This window comes from Manis javanica, chromosome 4 (genome assembly GCF_040802235.1).
Source record: "Manis javanica isolate MJ-LG chromosome 4, MJ_LKY, whole genome shotgun sequence".
Lineage (NCBI taxonomy): Eukaryota > Metazoa > Chordata > Mammalia > Pholidota > Manidae > Manis > Manis javanica.
The window spans coordinates 155966068-155986910 of NC_133159.1; the positions used below are offsets into that span (position 1 = coordinate 155966068).

General features: G+C 55.9%; 1 protein-coding gene and 1 long non-coding RNA gene across 30 annotated transcripts in view; one reads left to right on the forward strand and one right to left on the reverse strand.

The window, feature by feature from the left end:
- Positions 1-16039, reverse strand: part of CACNA1G (calcium voltage-gated channel subunit alpha1 G) — a 61680-nt gene extending 45641 nt beyond the window's left edge. For 7 of the 29 annotated variants that reach the window (XM_017669503.3, XM_017669501.3, XM_073235446.1 and 4 more), the window contains exons 1-8: positions 15343-16033; positions 8122-8233; positions 7830-7963; positions 7325-7422; positions 5072-5231; positions 4294-4594; positions 4042-4134; positions 1057-1837 (exon numbers count right to left, since the gene is read on the reverse strand). In XM_017669503.3, coding sequence (XP_017524992.3) covers positions 1057-1837; positions 4042-4134; positions 4294-4594; positions 5072-5231; positions 7325-7422; positions 7830-7963; positions 8122-8233; positions 15343-15584 — 1921 coding nt within the window. In that variant the 5' untranslated portion in view covers positions 15585-16033. Of the gene's footprint in view, positions 1-1056; positions 1838-4041; positions 4135-4293; positions 4595-5071; positions 5232-7324; positions 7458-7829; positions 7964-8121; positions 8234-15342 lie in introns of those variants that run through there. The other 22 variants (XM_017669524.3, XM_017669506.3, XM_017669509.3 and 19 more) reach the window with 11 other exon arrangements.
- A 1935-nt stretch (positions 16040-17974) lies between these two features.
- On the forward strand, positions 17975-20765 carry LOC118968499 (uncharacterized). The gene is made up of 2 exons (XR_012130699.1): positions 17975-18237; positions 19476-20765. It is a non-coding gene; the product is annotated as an uncharacterized lncRNA (long non-coding RNA).
- Positions 20766-20843: the final 78 nt, after the last annotated feature.

Below are 20843 nucleotides of genomic sequence, written 5' to 3' on the forward strand. Positions count from 1 at the left end.
GTATATGAAGGCACCTGGCTCAGGGCCTGGCCCCTGGAAGACACCAAGCAACATTTCCCCTTCCAGCTGCACACGGGAGGACTCCAGGAAGCACCTACTGACAACAGTGGTCCCAGCCTGTATTTTACAGAGCAGTGAACTGAACCTGCATGTGTGTATGTGCCTGGCTTGCGTCCCGTGGCAGGGTAGTGGAAGAGTTGGCATGAGAAGCCTTCACACAGCGTTCTGTGATGGCACCTTCCTGTCCCACCCACACGCCCACATAACATCCCACAAATATTCCACTTCTCCCATGTGCCACATCCTTCCTGAAATATAGGCCCTGGGCTCCAACTACAGTGAGTCTGTCTGCAGAGGAGGCCTACCACCCTTATCTGCCTTGGGGGCACCATAGGCAGCAAGCATCTAACTCCCCATGACTATGGGTGTTCCACCCATCAGACCAGCAGCCCCCTGAGGGCTTCCTGCACTAGGCTTCCCATCTCCCCAGGGGGAGAGAATGAAACCCATGTTTACAAGAGTCCCCTTAGTGTGGGGCATGATGCTGGCCACCATCACACACTGGGCCTTTAGCAAGTAAAGAGCATGGGCCTCAGATGACCCTAAGTCCACCCTTTACCAAAAGCACAACCATAGGCAAGTCATGCAACCACTCCAAGCCTTTTTCTCATCAGAAAAATGGGGATTGTAAGAAAGCTTTTCACCTAACCTGCTAAAAAGACCCCATGGGATTTTACCTGCCCCGCTGTGACAGGCACATCATGGTTGGTCAACAAATTCAGATAGAATTGCAAATAGAATAGAACACAGCACATAACAGGTGCCCATCACATGACAGTTACTGCTATCATAGTGTAAGAACTAAGCTTCCCATTTTAACACATGAGAAAATGAGGGCTCAAAGAAACGATGTGACTGGTTGAAGGTCCCTAGGACGGCAAGTGGCAAAATGGTAATCCGAGCCCTGCCCTTCTGACTCCAGACCTCCAGTCCTCTCTGGGACCCCACCCAGTCCCTGGGTGAGGGGAGCAAGCATGCCCCACCCTGAGCTCTCACCTGTACTCTGTGTCTCTAGCAGCTTGTGCATGGAGCTGTAGGGCCCGGGCGGGATGTTGAGGCTGGTGAGGGTGGGAGGTTCAGAGGTGGGGGCCACCTCCACCAGTGCCTTCTCCTTCAGCATGTCTGGTGGAGGACTAGTGTGTACAGTGGGGTACACCTTCCCGCTGCCCACAGTCCTGGCCGATGTCTCAGATGGCGACCTGGGAGGGGGTGCCTGGCAGCAGACTGGCTCCAAGTGGCAGTCGGCATGGTAGAAGCTGTGCACAGACTCTGTGCCCCCCGGGGGACCCCTGGAGAGGGCCGGTGTTGAGGGTGGTGGCAGCATGAGCTGGCGGGACCCATTGGCATCCCTGTCCTGGATCCGCAGGCTGGCCCTGGGGGCCCGCAGCGTCCCGTTGCCCAGGTGGTAGTGGTGGTGATGGTGGTGGTGGTGATGTACTAGGTGGTGGACAGACGGACGGCGGTGGGAGCGAGAGCAGCTGCCACTGGACTGGGGCTCTTGGTCCCCGTGGGGTGCTGAACTCAGCAGCCCGGCCCGCACGCCCGCTGCCCGGGAGATCTGGGCCAGCCTACGGGTTGCCTTACGGAGGATGTACACCAGGTACTTGAGCAGCTCCTCGTAGCAGCTGCCCGGCTCAGAGAAGCTGGCCAGGGTGCTGGCGTTGGACAGGAACCGCACGCGCTGCTCCCGCATCAGCTGGCTTTCCCGCTGCTTGGTCTCTGAAAACTGCGTGGCAATCACCACCAGGCACAGGTTGATCATGAAGAAGGAGCCCACCTGTTGGGGTGGGGACAGGAAGAGGAGACGTCCTGAAGAAAAGGGCATCAGAGGGTCCGCTGCCGCGTACTGAGCACTTTCTATGTGCCCGGTGCTGTATTCAATAACTATCCAAGTATGATCTCACTTAATCTCATGACAGTCTCAAGAGGTGAAACTTCGATAATCTCCATCTGACAGGTGGGGAAACTGACGCTCACAGAGGTGGAGGAATTTGCCTGAGATCCTTCAGTGAGTGCCCAGCAGGGCTGACTTCAAGCTCCGTGGAATTCCAGGGCACTGCTATTGATCATGATGCTATCCTGTAAGGATAGCTCCCAAACTCCCTGCCCCTCAACACACCTATATGCAGGGATTCTGAGCACCCCTTCCCAATTCCCATTAGAAGTAGAGAAGGCTGTGGAAGTGAATGCAATCTTGGAGAGATGGGGTTTTCGCATTGGATTGAGATTTTGCACTTTTGTCAAAAACATTGTTCACAGGCTCTTGCTTCTACTCCCAGTCTAGCTGTGCAGCTGTGGGTGAGACCTTAACCACAGGGCCTCAGGATGCTTGTGACCACTGGCCTTGCTGGTATCTCCTGTTCCCATGCCTCTCCCCTCCCAAGCCAGGTGATGGGCTGAGCCGCTAACCATGCAGATTAGCCAAGCTGCCACTCTGACTTGGCCCCCCCAGCTCCATGCCTCAGTTTCCCCAGGACTTTGGCACAGCCATTGCAACAACCCAGAATGAAGGAAATGAATATTTATGGTGACAAGGCAGACTTTTTAAAAATTCTAAATTGTGTCCTAGTAATTATGATAATTAGCTGCTTCACTAGTGTGATTCCAGAGAGCTGTTTGGAAAGATTTTTCAAGGGGTGTGTGGGAGGGTGGAAACTAGGCCCCTTACCTCCCTATCTGCTTCCTTCCCCCTCCCCCAAGCCCAGGGAGAGGAGCACAGAGCGAAGACCACGCTTCCCAGAGGGGCTGGCCAGATGACAGTGGGGGATGGGAACAGGCCCCAAGCCTGACCACCTTTCCACACCAGTGGAGATTGCAGGACAGGAGGGAGTGGCCTCAAGGACTTAATTCTTTCTCAGGGTTTCCCCTCTGTCTCTCACTCACCCAGAGCTGTCTTAGTCTGCCCCACCTCTCTCTGGAACTTGTCCTACTCCTGAGTAGATCTTAATCTCCTTCTTTCAATATCTCTGTCTGGCTCTGTCATTGGCCACTTGGTGACAAGATCTGAATTTGGAGTCAATAGCCTGAATTATCATCCCCAGCTACATACACAGCCTGGTGACCAGGCCTCTGAAGCTCAGAGTTCTTGTTTAGGACATGGGGCCACACACCCTGCACACCCCACCTCAGAGGACAGCAGGGGTAACACAGGCAGCAGATGTCACGGCACATGTCAGCAGTGACACCCCATCCAGCAAGATGAGTCCACAGCATGGCAAAGCTCATGATGGGTCAGACAAATGAGGAAAGTTTGGTTTCCTCATCTGTAAAATGGAGATGATAACAGGATCGTGGTGAGAATTAAATGCAGCAGCACATAAAAAGTCCTTAGAGCAGGGACTGGCACATAGTAAGTGCTCAAAAAATATTAGTGATAAGTAGTAACAATTAAATTATTAAGTATGAGTGGTAGTGATTAAAGCAATTAAACATTGCTACTTTTGCCTCTGTCTTCTGCCCTCATGAAGTCTTGGAACTTCCAAGCCAGAAGGAATAAGAGAACATGCAGTGTTTCTCAACACCAAATGATGTTCTGTACAGAATGGAGAACAATGCTTTGTAGGACTATTGTTTCAGGATGTTTACCATCTCCCTCCCCCGCACCACCAACAAAATGCCAACAGTGCTCCCCAGTCCTCATAAAAAACAGGACCACCCTTTGCCATTTCTAAATGCCCCCTGGGAGAGGCAGTACCACCCTGGGTTGAAAACCACCCATTTTACTGATGAAGAAAGAGGGGCTGGAGGCTTTGTGGGGAATGACCTGCCCAAGGTTATAAGCGATAGTAAGAGACAGAGAGAGGCCTTAACCTTCAGTTTCCTCCTGACTGTTTGTGACAGGTGCCATCTTGCCTTTGTCTATGAAACTCTTCCTAAGAACTGGAACTTCAGACTGAACAAGTCTCCCCTGTCTGGACATCCCCCTACCCATTTCCCCATGATCCCCCATTCCCACAGGGGCCTGAGGAATCAATCACTCACGATGATGAGGAGGATGAAGTAGATGAAGTTGTAGAAGGAATGAGCATCCATCACAAAGTACATGATGTCGACCCAGCCCTCCAGAGTGATGACCTGGGGAGGTGGCAGAGGAGCAGGCTGACTCTGGGCCCCCTAAAGCCTCCTGTGGTCCCCTCCAGAGGCCCTGACCCCATCCCAACCCTGAGATCGACTGCTGGGCTGTGTCCTGGTGCTTGTGTTCTGGGGAAGCTCTCGGTGCCCAGGCTGCCCCACCTGGAAGATGGCAATCCAGGCATAGCCGATGTTGTCAAAGTTGATGGCGCCCTTGAAGGGGTTGTGCTCCCCCGCGGAGCAGTTGGTGTAGTACTGGTTCCAGTTGACACAGGTGGTGTTGCTGGAGCTGTTATAGGCCTCGTAGTCCAGGCCGCAGGGCGGGCCGCCGCCCCCCTCGCCTCTCAGGGTGGGCACGCTCCTGCACGAGCGCATGCCATTCTCCCGCGGCTGGGAGCAGATGAAGGGGTTCTCGTCCTCATTTTCCGTCTGGTAATAGCGCTCGAGGTCCACACTCAGGGGGCTGCAGTGGGGACAGGGATGAGTCTGGGAGCTGCTTCCTCCAGGGAGAGGCCCCACGAAAGAAGAGCTGGGTGAGGGTCCAGAGGCATGCAGGCTGAGCAGGGCAGGAACAGGGATGTGTGCGTGGGGGTGGGGGTTCTCCAGGAGTGTGAGGACCACAAGTGACACTCCAGACTTGGGATGTTGGAGGGTTACATCCTACAGCAGTGGTTTTCCAATGAGCATGTTAGGCTCACTGAGGAGCTTTTACAAATGCTTACACTTGAGCCCAATGCCAGACCAATGAAATCAGAACCTGTGGGGTGGGACCCAGGCCTCAGTTACTTTTTTAAACTACTCAGGTGTCTCCAATGTGGAGCCAAGTTTGTGAACCAGTCATGTCACTGATATGAGAACAGATATGTCAATAGCAACAGGGACTGATGGAGGTCCCAGCCTACAAGGTCACCCCCACCTGCCAGCCCCATGCGCCACTCACAGGCTGAAATTCTCGGGCAGGAAGCATCGGTTACGAAGCAGTCCTGCCCACAGCTGGACACCGACAATGCCAAAGATGAAGAAGACGAAGAAGCAGAGCAGCAAGACGTTGCCCAACATGGGCAGCGTGTCCAGCAGTAGCGTGACGAGGATGCGCATGCCTGTGGGGGCAGAAGCCACGCTGGGGGCGCCAGGCTGGCCAGGCTAGGCTGGCTGCCACTGGCCTGGCAGCATGCCCAGAGGGGGCCCACCAGGGCCTCTGAGGCTAAGATAGCCTGGCTCAAGCTGGAGGGGAGACCAACAGACACCTCTGACTCCACAGAAGCCCTCACAGCCCTTAACCCCTATCTACTAGCCCTTTAACCCGCCATATTCATCCGTAGACAGCACCACCAAGGATGAACCAGAATAACCTCAGTTTCCAAAGCGCTCTCCTACACATAGCCCACCTAACCCTCCTGAAACCTTCATGGCACAGATACCAGCCCCAATTTACAGACGAGGATTGAGGCCAGAGCACTGACATCCCTTTGTCCAGGCTCACAGGGCTCCTAAATGTAGGTGCCACAACCTAGACCAGGCTTCTTGTTTCTGAATCCACTTCCCAACACACACACACACACACACACACACACACACACACACCACACACACACATCCTCTCCTACTCTTCTCTCATCAGTCACCTGACCTTCCTAAGTTATTACCACCTCAGTCATTGGGGAAACCAAAGCAGAACTACAGGAGGGATGTTAGCAGGCAGGAATCTCACTTTGAGAACCAGCCCCTTAGCAGGGGTCAAGATGCCCTGTGCTTCACTGTGGTTCTGAGCCTCTCATCCCGAGTCTACTCTCTGCCTGGTGTAGATCCCTACATCAGGGCCTGAGGAGACACAAGGCTGTCTTCTCAAGTAATCATCAATTAACAACCCCATCCATGGGGACAGCCACCACAACCCTGGCCCCGCAAGCTCTGTTAGAGATCCTGTCCCCACCTCCCCACTTCAGGTCTAGGACCCAACCAGCCAACACAGTCTGAACCAGCCCCGAGGCATCCCAGCCCTTGATAAGCACACAGACCTCTAAACCTGGTTTTAAGCCCCAAAGTGCCACTGCTGGCCCCCTGGCCCCTCCAAGGAAGAAGCTTCTAAGCAGCAGCTAATTAGCCCTCTTGGTGACTGCAGCCCTGCCCCTGCTCCTTCCTGCCTAGGCTTCTCTGAGTCCTTCTCCCCCTCCTCCTGTCCCATCCCCCTTCAGCACCTCTGTGCTCCAGCTGAGATCAATTCCTCAGGATTTGCATTAAGGGGATTATACCAGTGGTTAGAGAGAGGCCTATAAATTTGCCAGCCATCACCTGGAGTGGGAGAGGAGGCTAAGGCATGCCCCTTGCCTGGAGCTCCTGTGCACATCAACACACCCCAGTGCCTGGAGGACACACTGAGCAGTTCTGCCTACCCAGAGGCAGCCACATCTCTCTCTCTTTCTCTCTCAATCCCTCTCACACACACAGAAAGGGGGGCTACTGCTACATTGGGTGCAGAACCCCAGAAACATGCCCCACCCCCTACTCTTGGGATTGCAGAGGAGACCATCTGTGGCTTGTGTAGGTTGGGGAGTTGCAAAGGGGGCCTGAGCAAGGAGTGGGGGGGTAGGATATAGGGGGAGTTAAAGCTGCCAAAGCTTCCCTGGCTCGGGAAACCAATGCGGTTTAATTTAGATAATGGTCCCGGCAGTCATTTGCTGCAATGGGTTGGAAGGGGGTGGTAAGGAGGAAGGGGACACAGGCAGGAGGGGAGGCATAGAGTGGCCTTGTCTTGAGAGAAGTCATGCTCAGCTTGGCCAGAGTGGTCCCATCAGTGAGAACCAGACTGTGTGAGAGACTGTTCTGGCTAGACAAATCCACCACTTTGCACCCACTCGTCCTGGCTGTCGGCCTCTCCACCCCATCCCCACCCACCCCAACCCACCCAAGGGAGAGGTCGTCTAGCTGAATGGAAAGGGTCATCTGAGACATTTCTGAGACCCTGACCCCAAATCAGTCTAAAAATCAAGAGGAAGGTCTTTCCAGGTAACTTACAGTGCCACAGTCAGGTGACACTAGCTCCCCGCTGAGCCCTTCTCTGATGGGGTCTGCCTCAGAGTGCCAGGCCCTAACGAGGCCTGTGAGTCATCAGGAGGTAGGGGTGGGGCCTGAGGTTTCTATATTTCCTTTGGGGGTACTCCATTCATGGGCTGAGGGCCGAGGGGTCACTCACTGGGCACCCGGTTAATGGCCCTGAGCGGTCGCAGCACACGGACTGTCCTGACAGCTGAGAAGCTGACGTTCTGCAGGTCCAGCGAATACTCCAGCATCCTGCAGGGAGGGGCCCAAATGGAGGCCCTTTGAGTCTGAGGCCGTGTGGGGGTCAAAAGAGGTCAATGAGGAATCCTGCTGTGGTGGGGCAGCACAACCTCCAATTCCTCCCCTCCTCCATCCAGGGGCCCTGAAGAGCTGGCCCTCTGTCTGGGGGGCAAGGCCACCCCCCAGCCAAAGTCAGAGAATAAACAGAGGAGGGTGTGGATGGAGGGGCCGTGGGATTCACAGGACAGGGTCTAGCTCTACAGGCAGGACAGACATGGACCCTTAGGGGACAGCCAGGGAGAAAGCTTAGAACAGCCACTTAGAGTGGGCTAGGGCCAGGGGCTGTGGCCTAGGACTGAGGCCCTGGGGAAGGGACCGGTCCAATCCATTGCTCTCCCACCCCAGGCCCAGGTCCTCACCCTGCAATGACGATGAAAAAGTCAAGCCGGTTCCAAGTATCCCCCAGGTAACACTTTTTTCCGAAGATGCCCAAGGCCACCATCTTCACCACCATCTCCACGGCGAAGAAGGCAAAGATGAAGTCGTCAAAGGCCTGATGTGAGAACAAGAGACTGCTGAAACAGAGAAGTGGGTGCGGGAGCATTCCCCGTGCCCCACCCCCACCACTGGGGCCAGGGCGTCTTGCAGAGAAGGTGTCTGGATTATTAAGGTCAGGAGCTGAGTCCCTCCTCCCAACCCCCCCACACTCACCTGCAGGATCCGGCAGCGCTGTGAGTCACAGGCAATGTCCTCGCATGGCCGGAACATGCCCAGGGTCACGCAGTTGAGAAGGATGACCAGCATGCTGATGCGCTCAAACCAGGTATCCAGGTGGTCAAGGAAACAGCTGGCCAGGGCCAGAGCTGAGCCGGGGTCCCCACGCCACACCCTGTGACTCCTGCTTCTTGACCTCCCAACCCCAGGTGCGGTGGGAGGGCCCCAGCCTACATGTCAGACTGGCCCCCAGGCTCTTTCCCTCCTTGGTCATGGCGCCTCTCTGGACCCAGCTGCCCCATCTGTCAAGTAGGAGGAACCACAAACACCCTGTCTATTTGCACCAGCCATTTGGGGAATAAAATCAATCATGCTTGCAGAAATCCCAGACACCAAGAGTTTGCTGCTGAATCTGAATCTTACTCTCCCTACCTCACTGGCAAGATGTGAGAAGCAAATGAGATAATGTATGTGAATGTGTGACACAAACCTAAAGTCGGATTATGCCTGCCTTACAGTTTACCAAGCACTTTCACACCATGCCACACTTGATGCTTACAACAGCCCCATGAAGTATCCAGGCTAGATCATTTTCTTTCCCAGAACCCAAGGACCCTGAGGCCCAGAGAGCCAAAGTCATGTGCTGAAGGCCACAGGACAAGCCTTCAAGGACGTCCTTCACAGGACAAGGATGGGATCAAGGTTTCCAAGCTCCTCATCTTGGATAGCTGTGCCCATAGCTGCTCAGGCATGCCAGAAAGGCGCTGTCATGACTGTCCTGGCACCAGAGAGAAGAGCAGAGGCAGGTGACAGGGTCCACAGCTGTAGTGCTCCTTCACCACAGCACAGGAGCCCAGGGCTGCTTTGTCCACCACTAGCCCCCCGGCCTCTCAAAGTCATCAGATGGCCTCTAGACACATTCACACATTCAAATAACAGGGGCCCACTACTCACCAGGCCCTGTGGTGGGCATAAGGCCCAGCTCATGCAGAATAGACAACACCCTGCACACAAAGTCCGTGCTGCCTTCACACTTTATTGGGCCTCCCAGCAAAGCCCAAGCCCAGACCAATGAGAACAGACTCTGTTCTGCAGCAAAGGGGAGAGAGACATCTTTCTAAATCCCAGGCCTTTCTCCATAGTGGACTTTATTAAGGGCCTCACTTCCAGCCCATCAACAGTAGAATGTACAAAGTGGCCTCTAAACTTTAGAAGGTTCTGGGCACGAGACACAGATCACTGAAACATCCTATTTTTCTCAAGTAAAATATGAGAGGGGTGGGGAAGGCAAAGAGACTAGAAACAAGCAGAGAGTGGGGGACTGAGGAAGGCAAGGAAAGGGTATCGTGGCAGGCCACAGCATGACCCATCAAGCCAGACACAGTGGGGTGGAGAGGCCCAGAGAAGATGGAATCTTTCCGTGGTAACCCCACTTCTGGAGTGAGAAGGCTTTGGGACCAGGGACCCAGGACTTGCCTCCCAGCTGGTCCCAGTCATCCCCCATCTCTGTCTTGGGCCTCGGACCACATCCTTCCCTGGGAGCCCATGACATCATCAGTCACTCCCAAACTTCCCAAGCACTACGATTTTCCCAACTTCCTCCTCCTTCTTACAAAGAAAAGACCAAACAAACAAAGAAACAAGAAAAGTTCTAGGTTTGGGGATAAGTAGATGGAAGGTGGAAATAAAGTGTTCTGTTTCCATGGAGCTGTATTCTTGAGTGGAGCCAGAGCCCCATGGATCTCTCTCCGGGATGGGGTCAGCCAGGGGTCACTCTAGAAAAAGGGGGACAGAGAGAGACCTCCCTTGGGGCCATCATCTGGAAAGGGGAGGACACAATTACCTCAAGAACTGGTCTGCTTTCCCCAGCTAGCCTCCTCCTCTCTGAGCAGCAAAGGGACCCAAGTGAGCAGATCTCTCCACATGGGGGGAGGTAGATAGTCCTCCTGGGAAGAGGGGCTCCCAGGACCAGGACACCTGTTTGGACTCCCTAATGACTCCACCATGTCATCTGTGCATTTGTCTCATCTCCCTTGCTGAAGCACGGCCACTAATTATCTTTATATCCCCTACAAAGAAAGCTTAGAGTAATGCCTGGCATGTAACAGATGATCAATACATGGGAAGAATGAATGAATGAGTGAATCAATCAATCAATCAATCAATCTCCCAGCCTAGAGGCCTTGCTGAAGCACGGCCACTAATTATCTTTATATCCCCTACAAAGCTCAGAGTAATGCCTGGCATGTAACAGATGATCAATACATGGGAAGAATGAATGAATGAGTGAATCAATCAATCAATCAATCAATCTCCCAGCCTAGAGGCCACATGTATCTCCCCATTCATGTCTCCCTGCCTTATTTGCCTTGATAGTGATGAGCTGATGTTAACTATGGGGGGAGGGGTAGACATGACACTGTAGAGGAGTTGTCCCTCCTTCTGTCCCCACCTTACATATGCTCACACTGGGGCCCTTATAGCCAGAGACTGCCTCCAAATGTCCCCACCTCTAGCTTTTAACCACAGAATAATCCCCTTCTCAAGGCCCCCTTGGCAATTCAGCCTACTTCTAGGTACATCCAGCCACTCTCTACCTCTCTCCTTTCCCTTCAGGTAAACATAAATGGACAGGGAAGACACCAAGGCACAAGAAAATCTGGGAGAATCTAAATTGAGAAATATTAATGGGGGTGGGGGTGTCTCACCCTTCTCAGGGTAGGGCCATTTTCTTGGGAACATGGCCTAATGTCACTGTATGATGTTCCTTTGTTACCATAACAACAGGAGGATGTGTCACCAGGTGGTATGGATTTGTTGCCATGGTAATGAAAGGGACCCCCTCACACATGAACTCCCCTTACCCTGACTGCTGTCTTGTCTTCATGCAGGAAGGAGAAAGTGGAAGACCCACAGGTTACCAGGTTGAGGGAACCATGTGACAAATCCCCATGGCAACCAAGGGAACGGGGGACACTGGTTGCCATAGTGACTGTGAGAGACCTGTGCAGTCACATGTCTACTGTTGCCATGGTGACTGTCCGGGCTGGAGTGGATCCCAAAGGGGGAGGTGGATAGGAGAGGGGAGGATCTTTCTTCTCCCCACAACCCACCATCACAAGCAGAGAAAAAGGAAATGGCAGGGTGAGGAACCCCACTTCCATCTTCCTCCTCTTGCTCCTCCAGGAGAGAAATAGAGCACGTTATCTGCACAACTGAGTCCTCTCCATGGGGCATTCTCCAGAGCCCTTGCCTGGCCTGGCAGCTGTAAGGGAAAGGCAGGAGGGCTGGAGCACCTCCAGGGGCAGGACTGAGAAGGGAAGCAGGCCCTCCAACTGCCCAGGTCCTGAAATCTGAGGCTGAGGAGCCTGAGGAAACGGGCCTGGACCCAGGAATCCTGGCCTCCTAGTATGGCTTGGAAAGGTGGGATCCTTGTCTCACCCACCCCATGGAGAGGCGGGTGCCTATGATATTTGACATTCCCTGGAGTGGGGTGGGACATGGAGGCTCAGCAGCATGGCTCATGCAGTGTAGGTCGAAAGGGGGATTCCCCCAGCCAAGCCCCTACTTGGACAAGCCTGTTTCCCAGTGTCCCCCAGCCGCCCGCTCCAGGGTGTGGGTATGTGGAGAGAGAGGTTTCCAGCTGAACTGAAAACTGAAGCCTGAAGAAAGGCAGCCAGCCCCACCCAGACACAGAGACGTGAGACCCAGAGACACAGAGAGCCGGCCGCTGGAATCTTTGGGAGGGGAAAAGGCCAGAAATCTGATTCAAATGTCTGTGACTGTGTGTGTGTGTGTGTGTGTGTGTGTGTGTGTGTGTGTGTGAGCACGCATGTCTGTGTGTGTGAGCAGTTGTGTCTGTCGCCATCCTGGCTGAGGCAGGCAGGGTGGGGTGAGAGCTGGGGTGGGATCTGGAGAGGGGTGGGGGGCTGTGTGTTGGGGGTAATCCCAGGAATGGCTCCAGCTGGCACTATGGGTGACAGGGAGTCCCCCAACAGTTTGGTGGAGCACAGTGGGTGTGTAACCCAGAAGGAGGTGGGCCTGGACAGAAAGAGTACCATAAGGTGCTCCTCTGGCCCCCAGTCCTATTCAATTCCCCCAGCCCTTCTCCCCAGGAGCCCCTCTGGAGAGCCTTGGGTTTGAAAATAAGAGGAGGGACCTGGTGGCAGGAAGGGCACCCCCTCCCATTTCTTCTGTGAACCAAAATGGAGATTTCTCCCTAGGTAAGAGAAACAGGCAAACTTGGGGCACTGGGACAGTGGCAAGGAAACCTCCAGAAATTCTTGGCGTCCCCTCCCTCCAGATGCACACACTCAGACACACACAGTGACGCAGTCACACTCACACTCACTTCTGGAAGCCATTAGGGCTCCTGCCGTTCAGGCCTCCCCCTTCTTCTCCCCCGACTCCTGGCAGGCTCCCCTCTCCCGCTCTGGCCCCCTCCCACTCCCCCCTCTCAGCATCCCAAATGCCAGCCTGTGATTTCCAAATGAAAAAAAGCTGTGCTGGGCTCTGAGCTTGGAGAAACTCCTACACAAACTTCCAGATGTGACACAACAGCCGGAGAGGGAATGCTCAGGATCTCCTTCCCGGGAGGGGAAACACACTCCCTCACACTTGAAGAAACACGTACTGGCAGTCCAACACCCCCCCCTGTAACCTGCAAGGAGGGGGGCCTTTCCAACTGACTCTGAATGGGCTGTGAGTACCTCTGGTCTCCCCGACATCAAAACAGGCGCTTCTGAGCCCTTCGTCCTTTGGCTGTCTTCCCTTTCTCCCCCACCCCAGCACACATACACTCACACACACCCCACTCCCTACCTGGGTCTAGATCTCCTCTCTAGGAAACCTGGTTTCTTCAAGAGGCTAAGTGAGGAGGGGGCTGAGAAAAGTCTAACTTGCTTCTGCTAGTTGGGGGAGGTGTTCTTATGTCCCTTGGGCTCAGAGATGCAGAAAGGAACCTTGTGGAGCCCAGGGGGGCTTCACAGATAGACGAAAAGGAAAAGACAGGCCCAAGAGTCAGTTCAAAGCCCCTCTGGCAGTGAAAATACAGGTTTCCTTTGACACTTGGGTGTGATGGGAGTGGTAGGGGCACAGTTTAGGCATCCCCTTGGCGAGAAATTATTCCCAACCCATTCTCAGCCAACCCAGGCTTAGAAGCTTGTCCAGACCTAGTGACGCCAACGCCCCACATCTCAGACTCCTACCACCTCAGAGGTAAGCCTGCTTCCCCACCCTCAAGACAGCCAATGGGCTCCCGCCTCTCTTCCCGCATTCCAGCCCTTGCCACTTGCTCTATCCCAGAGCCCTTCGAGGAAGGAATCTGTCCCCAGACCATCCACTAGCACCCGGAGATAGGGCAAGTGGGGACATGCTGACCGAGAGATCTGGTGTTTTTGGAGGGAAAGGAGATATCTCTACCCCTCCCCTGGTCCCCTGAAGGGATGGGCTGGTGCTTCTTCCATTCATGGAGAGGCTGCGTGGTTGAAGTGGAAAGGAGAGATGCCCACAGCCCATCCTTCTCAGAGATATTTATTCCCCATCTCCATCTCTACCATGGAGAAAGGGGCCTGGGTTTTGAGGGGGAGTCAGAGCCCAAGATGTGCTTACCCATGTCCACAGACCTCTGAGGCTCCAATTTCTCTTTCTGCAGCTCAGAGAGAAAGAGGGGCAGGGAATGGGGAGAGCTTCCTAAAGACCCACTGGGTGTAAAGGATGGGGATTGGGGGGGACCCAAGCTCACATCCCTGCTTTGCGCACTAGAGGCAGCAGAGCTGCAGAGAGTGAGGGCGACACCAAGCTCCCTGCTCCCTTCCCCAACCAAAGCAGAGTCCAGGTTGGGCTCTCAGGGGTTACAAGAGAGACCTGAGGTCTCCCACCCTGGGTCCAAAAAGCCTCTGAGCTGCGAGGAAGGAGTTAGAAGAAGCTGTCAAGACCTGGGGTGGCGGCACCCCCGCCCCCCCTCCCGCTTCCTTCCGGCAGTGGCGGGACCCACCCGGGAGCCTGGAGCCTGGCATTAGTCAAGCAGACCTTTGTGCTATGGGCTGGGGGGGAGAGGCCGTGGAGATGAGGGGGCTGGGGTCTCCTATTCCACTCCAGACTGGGCAGAGGATAGGGGGGCAGTGCTAAATCTATCTTCAATGTAGGGCTTGCATTACACAAACCCATCCTAGTAGACACTGGTGCCGGGACCCGAGTATTCCTTAGCAACCGGCTCAGTTTCACTGTCCCCCCAGTACTTTCTTGGAAGGCTGAGATCTCCCATACCTGCTTAGCGATGAACGGGAGCACTTTTTATTTGTGAAACGGGATGGGTAACTCGGCCCCACGAAACCCATCCCCCGCTTGCCAAAGCATTCACCACAGGCTTTCCCTCCACAAGAAAAAAATCTAATATAAAACTCCCAACCCAACCTTAAGCATCCAGCACTGAAACAAGAACTGGGGAGAAGGGAGACACTCTGAGCATTTGGCTCCATCTGAAAGGGTCTCTACTCTGCTTTGGGGGCAGACAGCTTCCCTTCCACCACATCCTGTTCCCATTCTGCGCCCCTGACATCAGCTGGCGGCGGAATCTCCTTGTTGTGCCTCCAACCCGCGGGGTGGGGGTTGGGGGTTAGGACCTGGTCCCCGCCCCCCAACATCTCCCTCTGGATCAGTAAAACCTCACCCTTAAGGACCAGGCTGTGGGGGTGGGGTTGGATCTGGCCCTCTAATCCACCTCAAACTTCAGAGTGGGGGCAGGAGGGAAACCCAGGAGATTACTGCCCCCCTCCCCCGTCCCCGCAGCTTCCTCCCCACCCCACCCCCCAAACTCGGAAACCAAACCCAGCTAGCTTACAGGCGGCGGGCGGAGTAGAGCTCCCAGGCTCCCGAAGCTACCAACATCTGGAGGATGACGACCCTCCACTGCCCACATCTGGAGAGCATCCAGCTACAAACCAGCCGGCCGTCCTCTCTTTTCCTGGCCTGGATCCCAACCCCCCAAGGAGGACTGAGGTGTGTGTGCTGAGGTGGGGCTCGCCTGGGGGTTATCGGCGAAACCTGCTCTCATCTTCTCTCCCACTCTAAAGCTCCCTGTTTTCCTTAGCAGCCCCCTTCTCATCTGCCCATCTTCCAGGCTCACTTCTCCGACTCACCTGGCTTTTGGTTCCCTCCAGCGGCGCGGCCCGCCCCCCTGCGGACCCCCCAGCCTGGCCGTGGTGCCCAGGAGGATATGGGTTACAGACGGTGCGGAGACACCAGCTCCGCGGGCGGCTGTCCTGGCTCAAGTAGAAGAAAACCACCGGGGCCAGAGCCGGGTACGGCAGCCCCTCCGCTTCGGAGTCCGTGCTGCCTGGATCCTTTTCCGCTGACCCCGGCCCCGGCCGGCCGCCGGCCCCGGACAGGTCGTTGAGCTGCAGGAAGCTCCGGGGCTGTCCTGACTCCTCGGTGCCCGCTCCATCCTCCTCCTCGTCCATCCTCTGGCCAGCCGGGGCCCCGGGCGGTCTCGAGAGGGGCAAGCGGCGCCCCTCAGAGGAGATGTCCTCACGCAACCGGGGGCCCCCGGCAGGGGCGCATCTGGGGGGCTCTAGGGCGCAGGCTGAGCCCCCGGAAGGGCCAGATCAGTCCAGATCTCCCTGCCCGCAGGGGCATGCTGCCCGCGGGGCGCCGGGTCGCAGGGAAACCCCGCCCGACGCGAGTCCCGCTTCCCCAGGGTCCCTGGGGCCCCCCCCCGGGCCAGCCGGCCGACTCCCCCTCACTTTGTTCCGGCTTCTTCTCTTCGCGCCCAGGCTCCGGTCGCCAGATTCGGCGCTACCTTCGAATTCCAGCCCCGAAAGAGGCAGAAAGAAGGGGGCCGGAGGGGGGGCCGGGGAGGGGCGCCCCCTCTTCCCGCAGCGCAGCTAGAGCAGAATCTAAGGGGTCAGCATCGTCCCGGCTCAGCGCCAGCGGCGGCGGGGGGAGGGGAGGAGGGATGTCTTTGGGGGTGGGTTTCAAGAGGGTGGGGGGCGGCTCCTTCCTCCGCCCCTCGACGGGCTCACGGTCTGGGAGGGGCGGGGAGACGGTGGGGGGCAGTCCCGGGCGGAGGTGGAGGCGGAGATGCCGCCGCCGCAGCCGCCGCGGTGGCTGCCGCTGCCGTACTGTCGCCGGCGCCACTGCCTCCTCCTCCGGCCGAGACGCGGAGCGAGCGAGCGAAAGCGGCGGCGAGGAGCCCGGCGCACACCACAGCTGGATCCCTCACTCCAACTTCAAGCCTCGGCCCCGCCTCTCCCCAGCCATCCTCACAGCCAATCGCCGCACGCCGCCGGCCCCAAGTCGCGCGCCCATTGGCCGGCTGCCGTGGCAGTGAGGGAGGGGGCGCTGGGTGAGAGAACCACATCTGGAATCCGGTTCCCACCCCGAAGCCCAGGACCGCCCCTCTCCCCTCCCATTGCCCGTGGGTAGGCTTCCGAAGGCCTGAGCCAGTTAGACGGCTACCCAGGCCGAACCCACTTTCCTATTGGCTTCTGGGGTCTGTGGGACTCCCCTGGAGCGGGCTCGGGGGAATGAGTATTCGGCGAGGGGTCCTAGGATGGCGCCGCGGACCCGGGCGTCCTTTGTCCAAGACCTCTGAATGGGACCACAGCTGGAGGGCGGGGCTCAGCTCTGGGCGGGTCTGGAGAAGGATGCCGGGGGTGTGGGGTCCCAAAGCGAAATCCTGTGTCTTCACCTGGTTAATCGGCCACCCTGGAATTGAGCCTGGAAGTGGGACTCAGGAAGGGGAGGAGCGGAACAACATGTCCCGGGGATAGGGCTTCAGGCTGGAGGGGGCCGGTCTTGGGGAAACAGGCCGGGCCAAGTGAAGGCGGGGGCAGGCAAGGTCTGGGCGTGGCTTCCACCAACCTCTTGGGCGAGTTGGTTATTCTGCTAGGTCCACTAATACGACTTTGACCCTGACCTCCTACCTAACCCATTATCCCGACTTCACGTTGATACCCTTGAGCTTCGTCCCCTCTGCCCTTAGGGATCTCTCGGAGCGTGTGCATCCCATGCGGGGGATTCGCGCTTGAACATATGGCCCCAGGCAAGTCACATCGGACCCAGAAGCCCAGATTCCCAGGAGCACTTGCGGAGTAGAGAGAAGCTCTTTGGAAGGGACCCGTCGGAGCCTCGAATGGGTGCGAGGGGTTGAAAGCACCGAACTGGGCTTTGCCAACTCAACCTGCAAAGTCTCACCAACGCCCCCCGTCCGTGCCTCAGTTTCTCCTCGAATTCTGACATGGCTACAGGAATGCTGTCCGCAGGACAGGCGCTTCGGAGGGTTGCTCTCCCCGCACACTTCCTCCCTATCAGGAGTGGGTCCTGGAGGGTCTGCGGCTCCCCAGCGCGCACATGCACGTACCGTGCTGGGCCCCTGCCCCGCCTCGCTTTCCCGAGTGCAGGGGCACAATCAGCTCCAGCTTCCTTTCACCGCCGACGCCACCCCAAAGGCTGTGGGTACCTGGGGGACGAGCGCCGCGGAAGAGCTGGACGCGAGGGTGAGGTGCATGAGGGGAGGGCATCGAGGATTAGAAGTTGGGAAGCACTTCCCCACCCCCTGGGGGAGGTAGACACGCGGAACCCAGCAAGTCAGTCAGTACCCTCTCCGGAGACTTCGGGGAGCTTACGCCATTGCGGAGAGGCAGAGGGATGGACAGGTGACCTCCCTACTCCCTGGCGTTTTTCGCTGTCCCAAGACTGCGCCACCCACGCAGCGCCCGCGCACCTCCAGCCGCGTGGGGTGGGTGTCTCAGCTCCCTCCCGAGCGGGTTTCGGGAAGCGAGCTGGGGAGGAGAGAGGGCTGCTGCGCTGTCGCCTCCCAGGTTGCCCTTTCACCGAATCCGCGCACCAACTTGTGCAAATGAGGCCGGGCTCATTTGCATTTCATGCTAATGAGCAGATCCCTTAAGTGCCTTTCCCTCCTGGTGGGAATCTGCTCTCATTCTGCGTGTGCTGCGCCAGAATCTTGAACTCGCGGCAGTCTTCTGGGATAGAAGCCTATTTATGGTTCACTCCACGTGTCTGACACCTTCTTCCCTCCCGCAGGTCCACAGTCTGCCTGGTCTGCCTGCCCTCCCTGGAAGGGTTAGGAGTCCCCAGGGCTGGTACCTGGAGGTAGTGATTCTAATCATCACTCTTTGCAGAGTGGAAAATGAGGCCAGAGAGGCTTGCCCACCACAATGGTCAGGTTTCCTGGTGGTCAGCAGGCTCCACACCTTCAACCATCATCCAGGCCAACCCCCTTCTCTGAGCTGAACTCTGTTCTAGAATATACTCAGCAAGGGGAAGGGGCTGACACATTCACCATTGGGACAAATTGAGACCCACATTTAGTTCCTTGGACTCTGGGCATGGGGTGACCTGCCAGCGAAGACATGGTGATCCCTGTGTGGGGCCACCAAGGGACTTGGAACTCTAGTCAGAGATGCTCACTCTTAGCCTGAGTAGGGGAGAGGAGTGGAGACGCAGGATGCACAGACAAGGCAAAGGAAACCGAAACCATCTTTAACTCTCACCCTCCAAGCCTCAGCTGGGACATCATCTCCTCACAGGGGTCTTCAGCAAGTATCACACTGCCCACTAAGTCCAAGGCGCTGAGCCAGACAAGAGCCTAGAACCTCACAGCACCTCACCCAGGCTGGGGTTATATGTTAGTGTGTTAATAATGAAATAATTGTCTCCTTCTCTAGGTTCTATGTTCCCTGAGAGCAGGGGCTTTGTCCATTTTGCTCACCAGGGCCTAGGGCAGTGTTTGGCACATAGTAGGTGCTTAATGAATCTGTTAGATGAATGACTAATTCCAGGCAGGGAGGGGAAACGAAGGGAACAAGAAATTCCTTTCTCTGGGCCTCAGTTGCCCAACAAAGAAGTCAGGCCAAAGTGTTGTCTAAGACCTCTTCTGAGCTCTCATCCAGCTTGCTCCAGCAACCTTCCCTTCATGCCTCCCTCACAGCCTGGCTGGCTCCCTCAGGAACTGAGATAATCTTCCCATCTGTGATGCTCTCTGCTCAGCAATGATACATCGTCCCATTTAGTCACCTCACAGCCTAGAGAGTTAGGTGGTGGTTGTCCCATCCCATTTTTTAGATAAGGAAACTGAGGTTCAGATGAAATTACTTAAGCGACTGCCCAAATTGCAAGGCTGTGTCTCTAAGCCCTAGCCCTTGGCTCTGCCAGGACAGTCCTGATGGCAGGGAACGGAACATATCCAAGAGGCACTGTAAAGGGGAAGAGGAGCTACAGACTTAAAATCCCACATTTGAGCAGATTTATGTTAAGCCTTGTCCTCTCTAGAAAGTGCAAGAGAACTAACCCTTTAAGGCCTTCTCTCCTTTCTCTGAACCCATTTTCAGAATCCTGTTGTCAGGTGTGTGCCTGGTCCCAGGGAAAGAGGAGACTACAGAGTAGAAGGAAGACTGGATGGAGGGGCAGAAGACACCAAGTGCATCCTCCTTCACAGCTATGCCTGCACCTCCTAGGGGAAGAGGAAGCCTTAGTGGTTTTTACTGTATCCTAGAGGCTCCAGAAAGAACCAAATATGTTCAGAAGTCTCAGGCCACTCTTACCATCTCTGGGTCTTGAATCCCTATCTGTATGAGGTTGCCACCTCATTCATGAGGGTCAATAGGATGAAAAATTCAAGAGAGCTTTGCACACTGCCTAGACCTTTCCAAAGCCAGGGCTAGGGCTGCCAAAAAGACCACCTGTGCTTTACCACACTCTACCTTCCCACCTAGCTGACCCCTAAGACCAGGCTCAGCTTGCCCAGTCCTCAGATTTCATGGCAAGGCTGAGCAGCCTCCAGCCAGAAAGGAACCAGCTGACTTTGTTGGCTCCAGCCCTAATCCCCTCCAGATGGGCTGGTGGCTTGCACTGAGGGCCCAGCTGCCCAGAAAAAAGATGACCCTGGTCCCAGTAACCATGTGTAGCTGGGTGTGACAGTGCACAGGGGGTGGCCATGGTCCTGAGCAGACCTCAGAGTGACTCAGTCCAGTCTCCCAACTCCTTTGCATCCCAGTCCTACTGCTGGCATCCCCACGGGTGCGGCCCCATTCAGGTCCCATCTCTAGCAGCCTCTCCTGGCTAGCTGTACTACTTGATTATGGTGCTGTGAGGGTACCCAGGCTCAGCAGATCCCTGAAGCAGCCAGGGTGGGGAGGGGGAAGCCCCTTCCCCTCGTCTGTGACTGTTAGTCCCATCACCCTACACCTGTCCTTCCCAAAGCACCCTTTCTAGCTTCCCACACCCTGTGGAAGCTAGATGGAGTTTCTGGGACCCCTGAAGGTGTGAGTGCCAAAAATGGGCCTTGTGAGGATCTCCCAACATTGAGGTTACAGGAGGAGGTCACAGGAAGGCACTGGCTTTCCCTGCAGCAGGAAGGACTCAGATATGGAGAATGACTTCTAACCCAACAGATGTTCCAAGTGAGAGAGAACTCCTTCGCTGGACTGGCTTATGTGAGAGCACAGGGGTGGACGATATGACCTCCTGCAGGGAACCTTTGGCTGTATCTTTAAGAGGCCAGAGGCTGGCTAGATAGCCCAAAAGAAATGTCCTTGGTCCCACAAGAACCAGCTCCCACAAGGCCCCAGAGTGTGTGTAAATGCTGCCATTCCATGAAAAATAAAAGCTCACAGAAAGCACCCCCTGCCTCTTCCCCAGCTTAAAACAGGAGGAGACAATGGGAAGGGGAGGGCAGGCCCCTTTCTAAACCATACTGG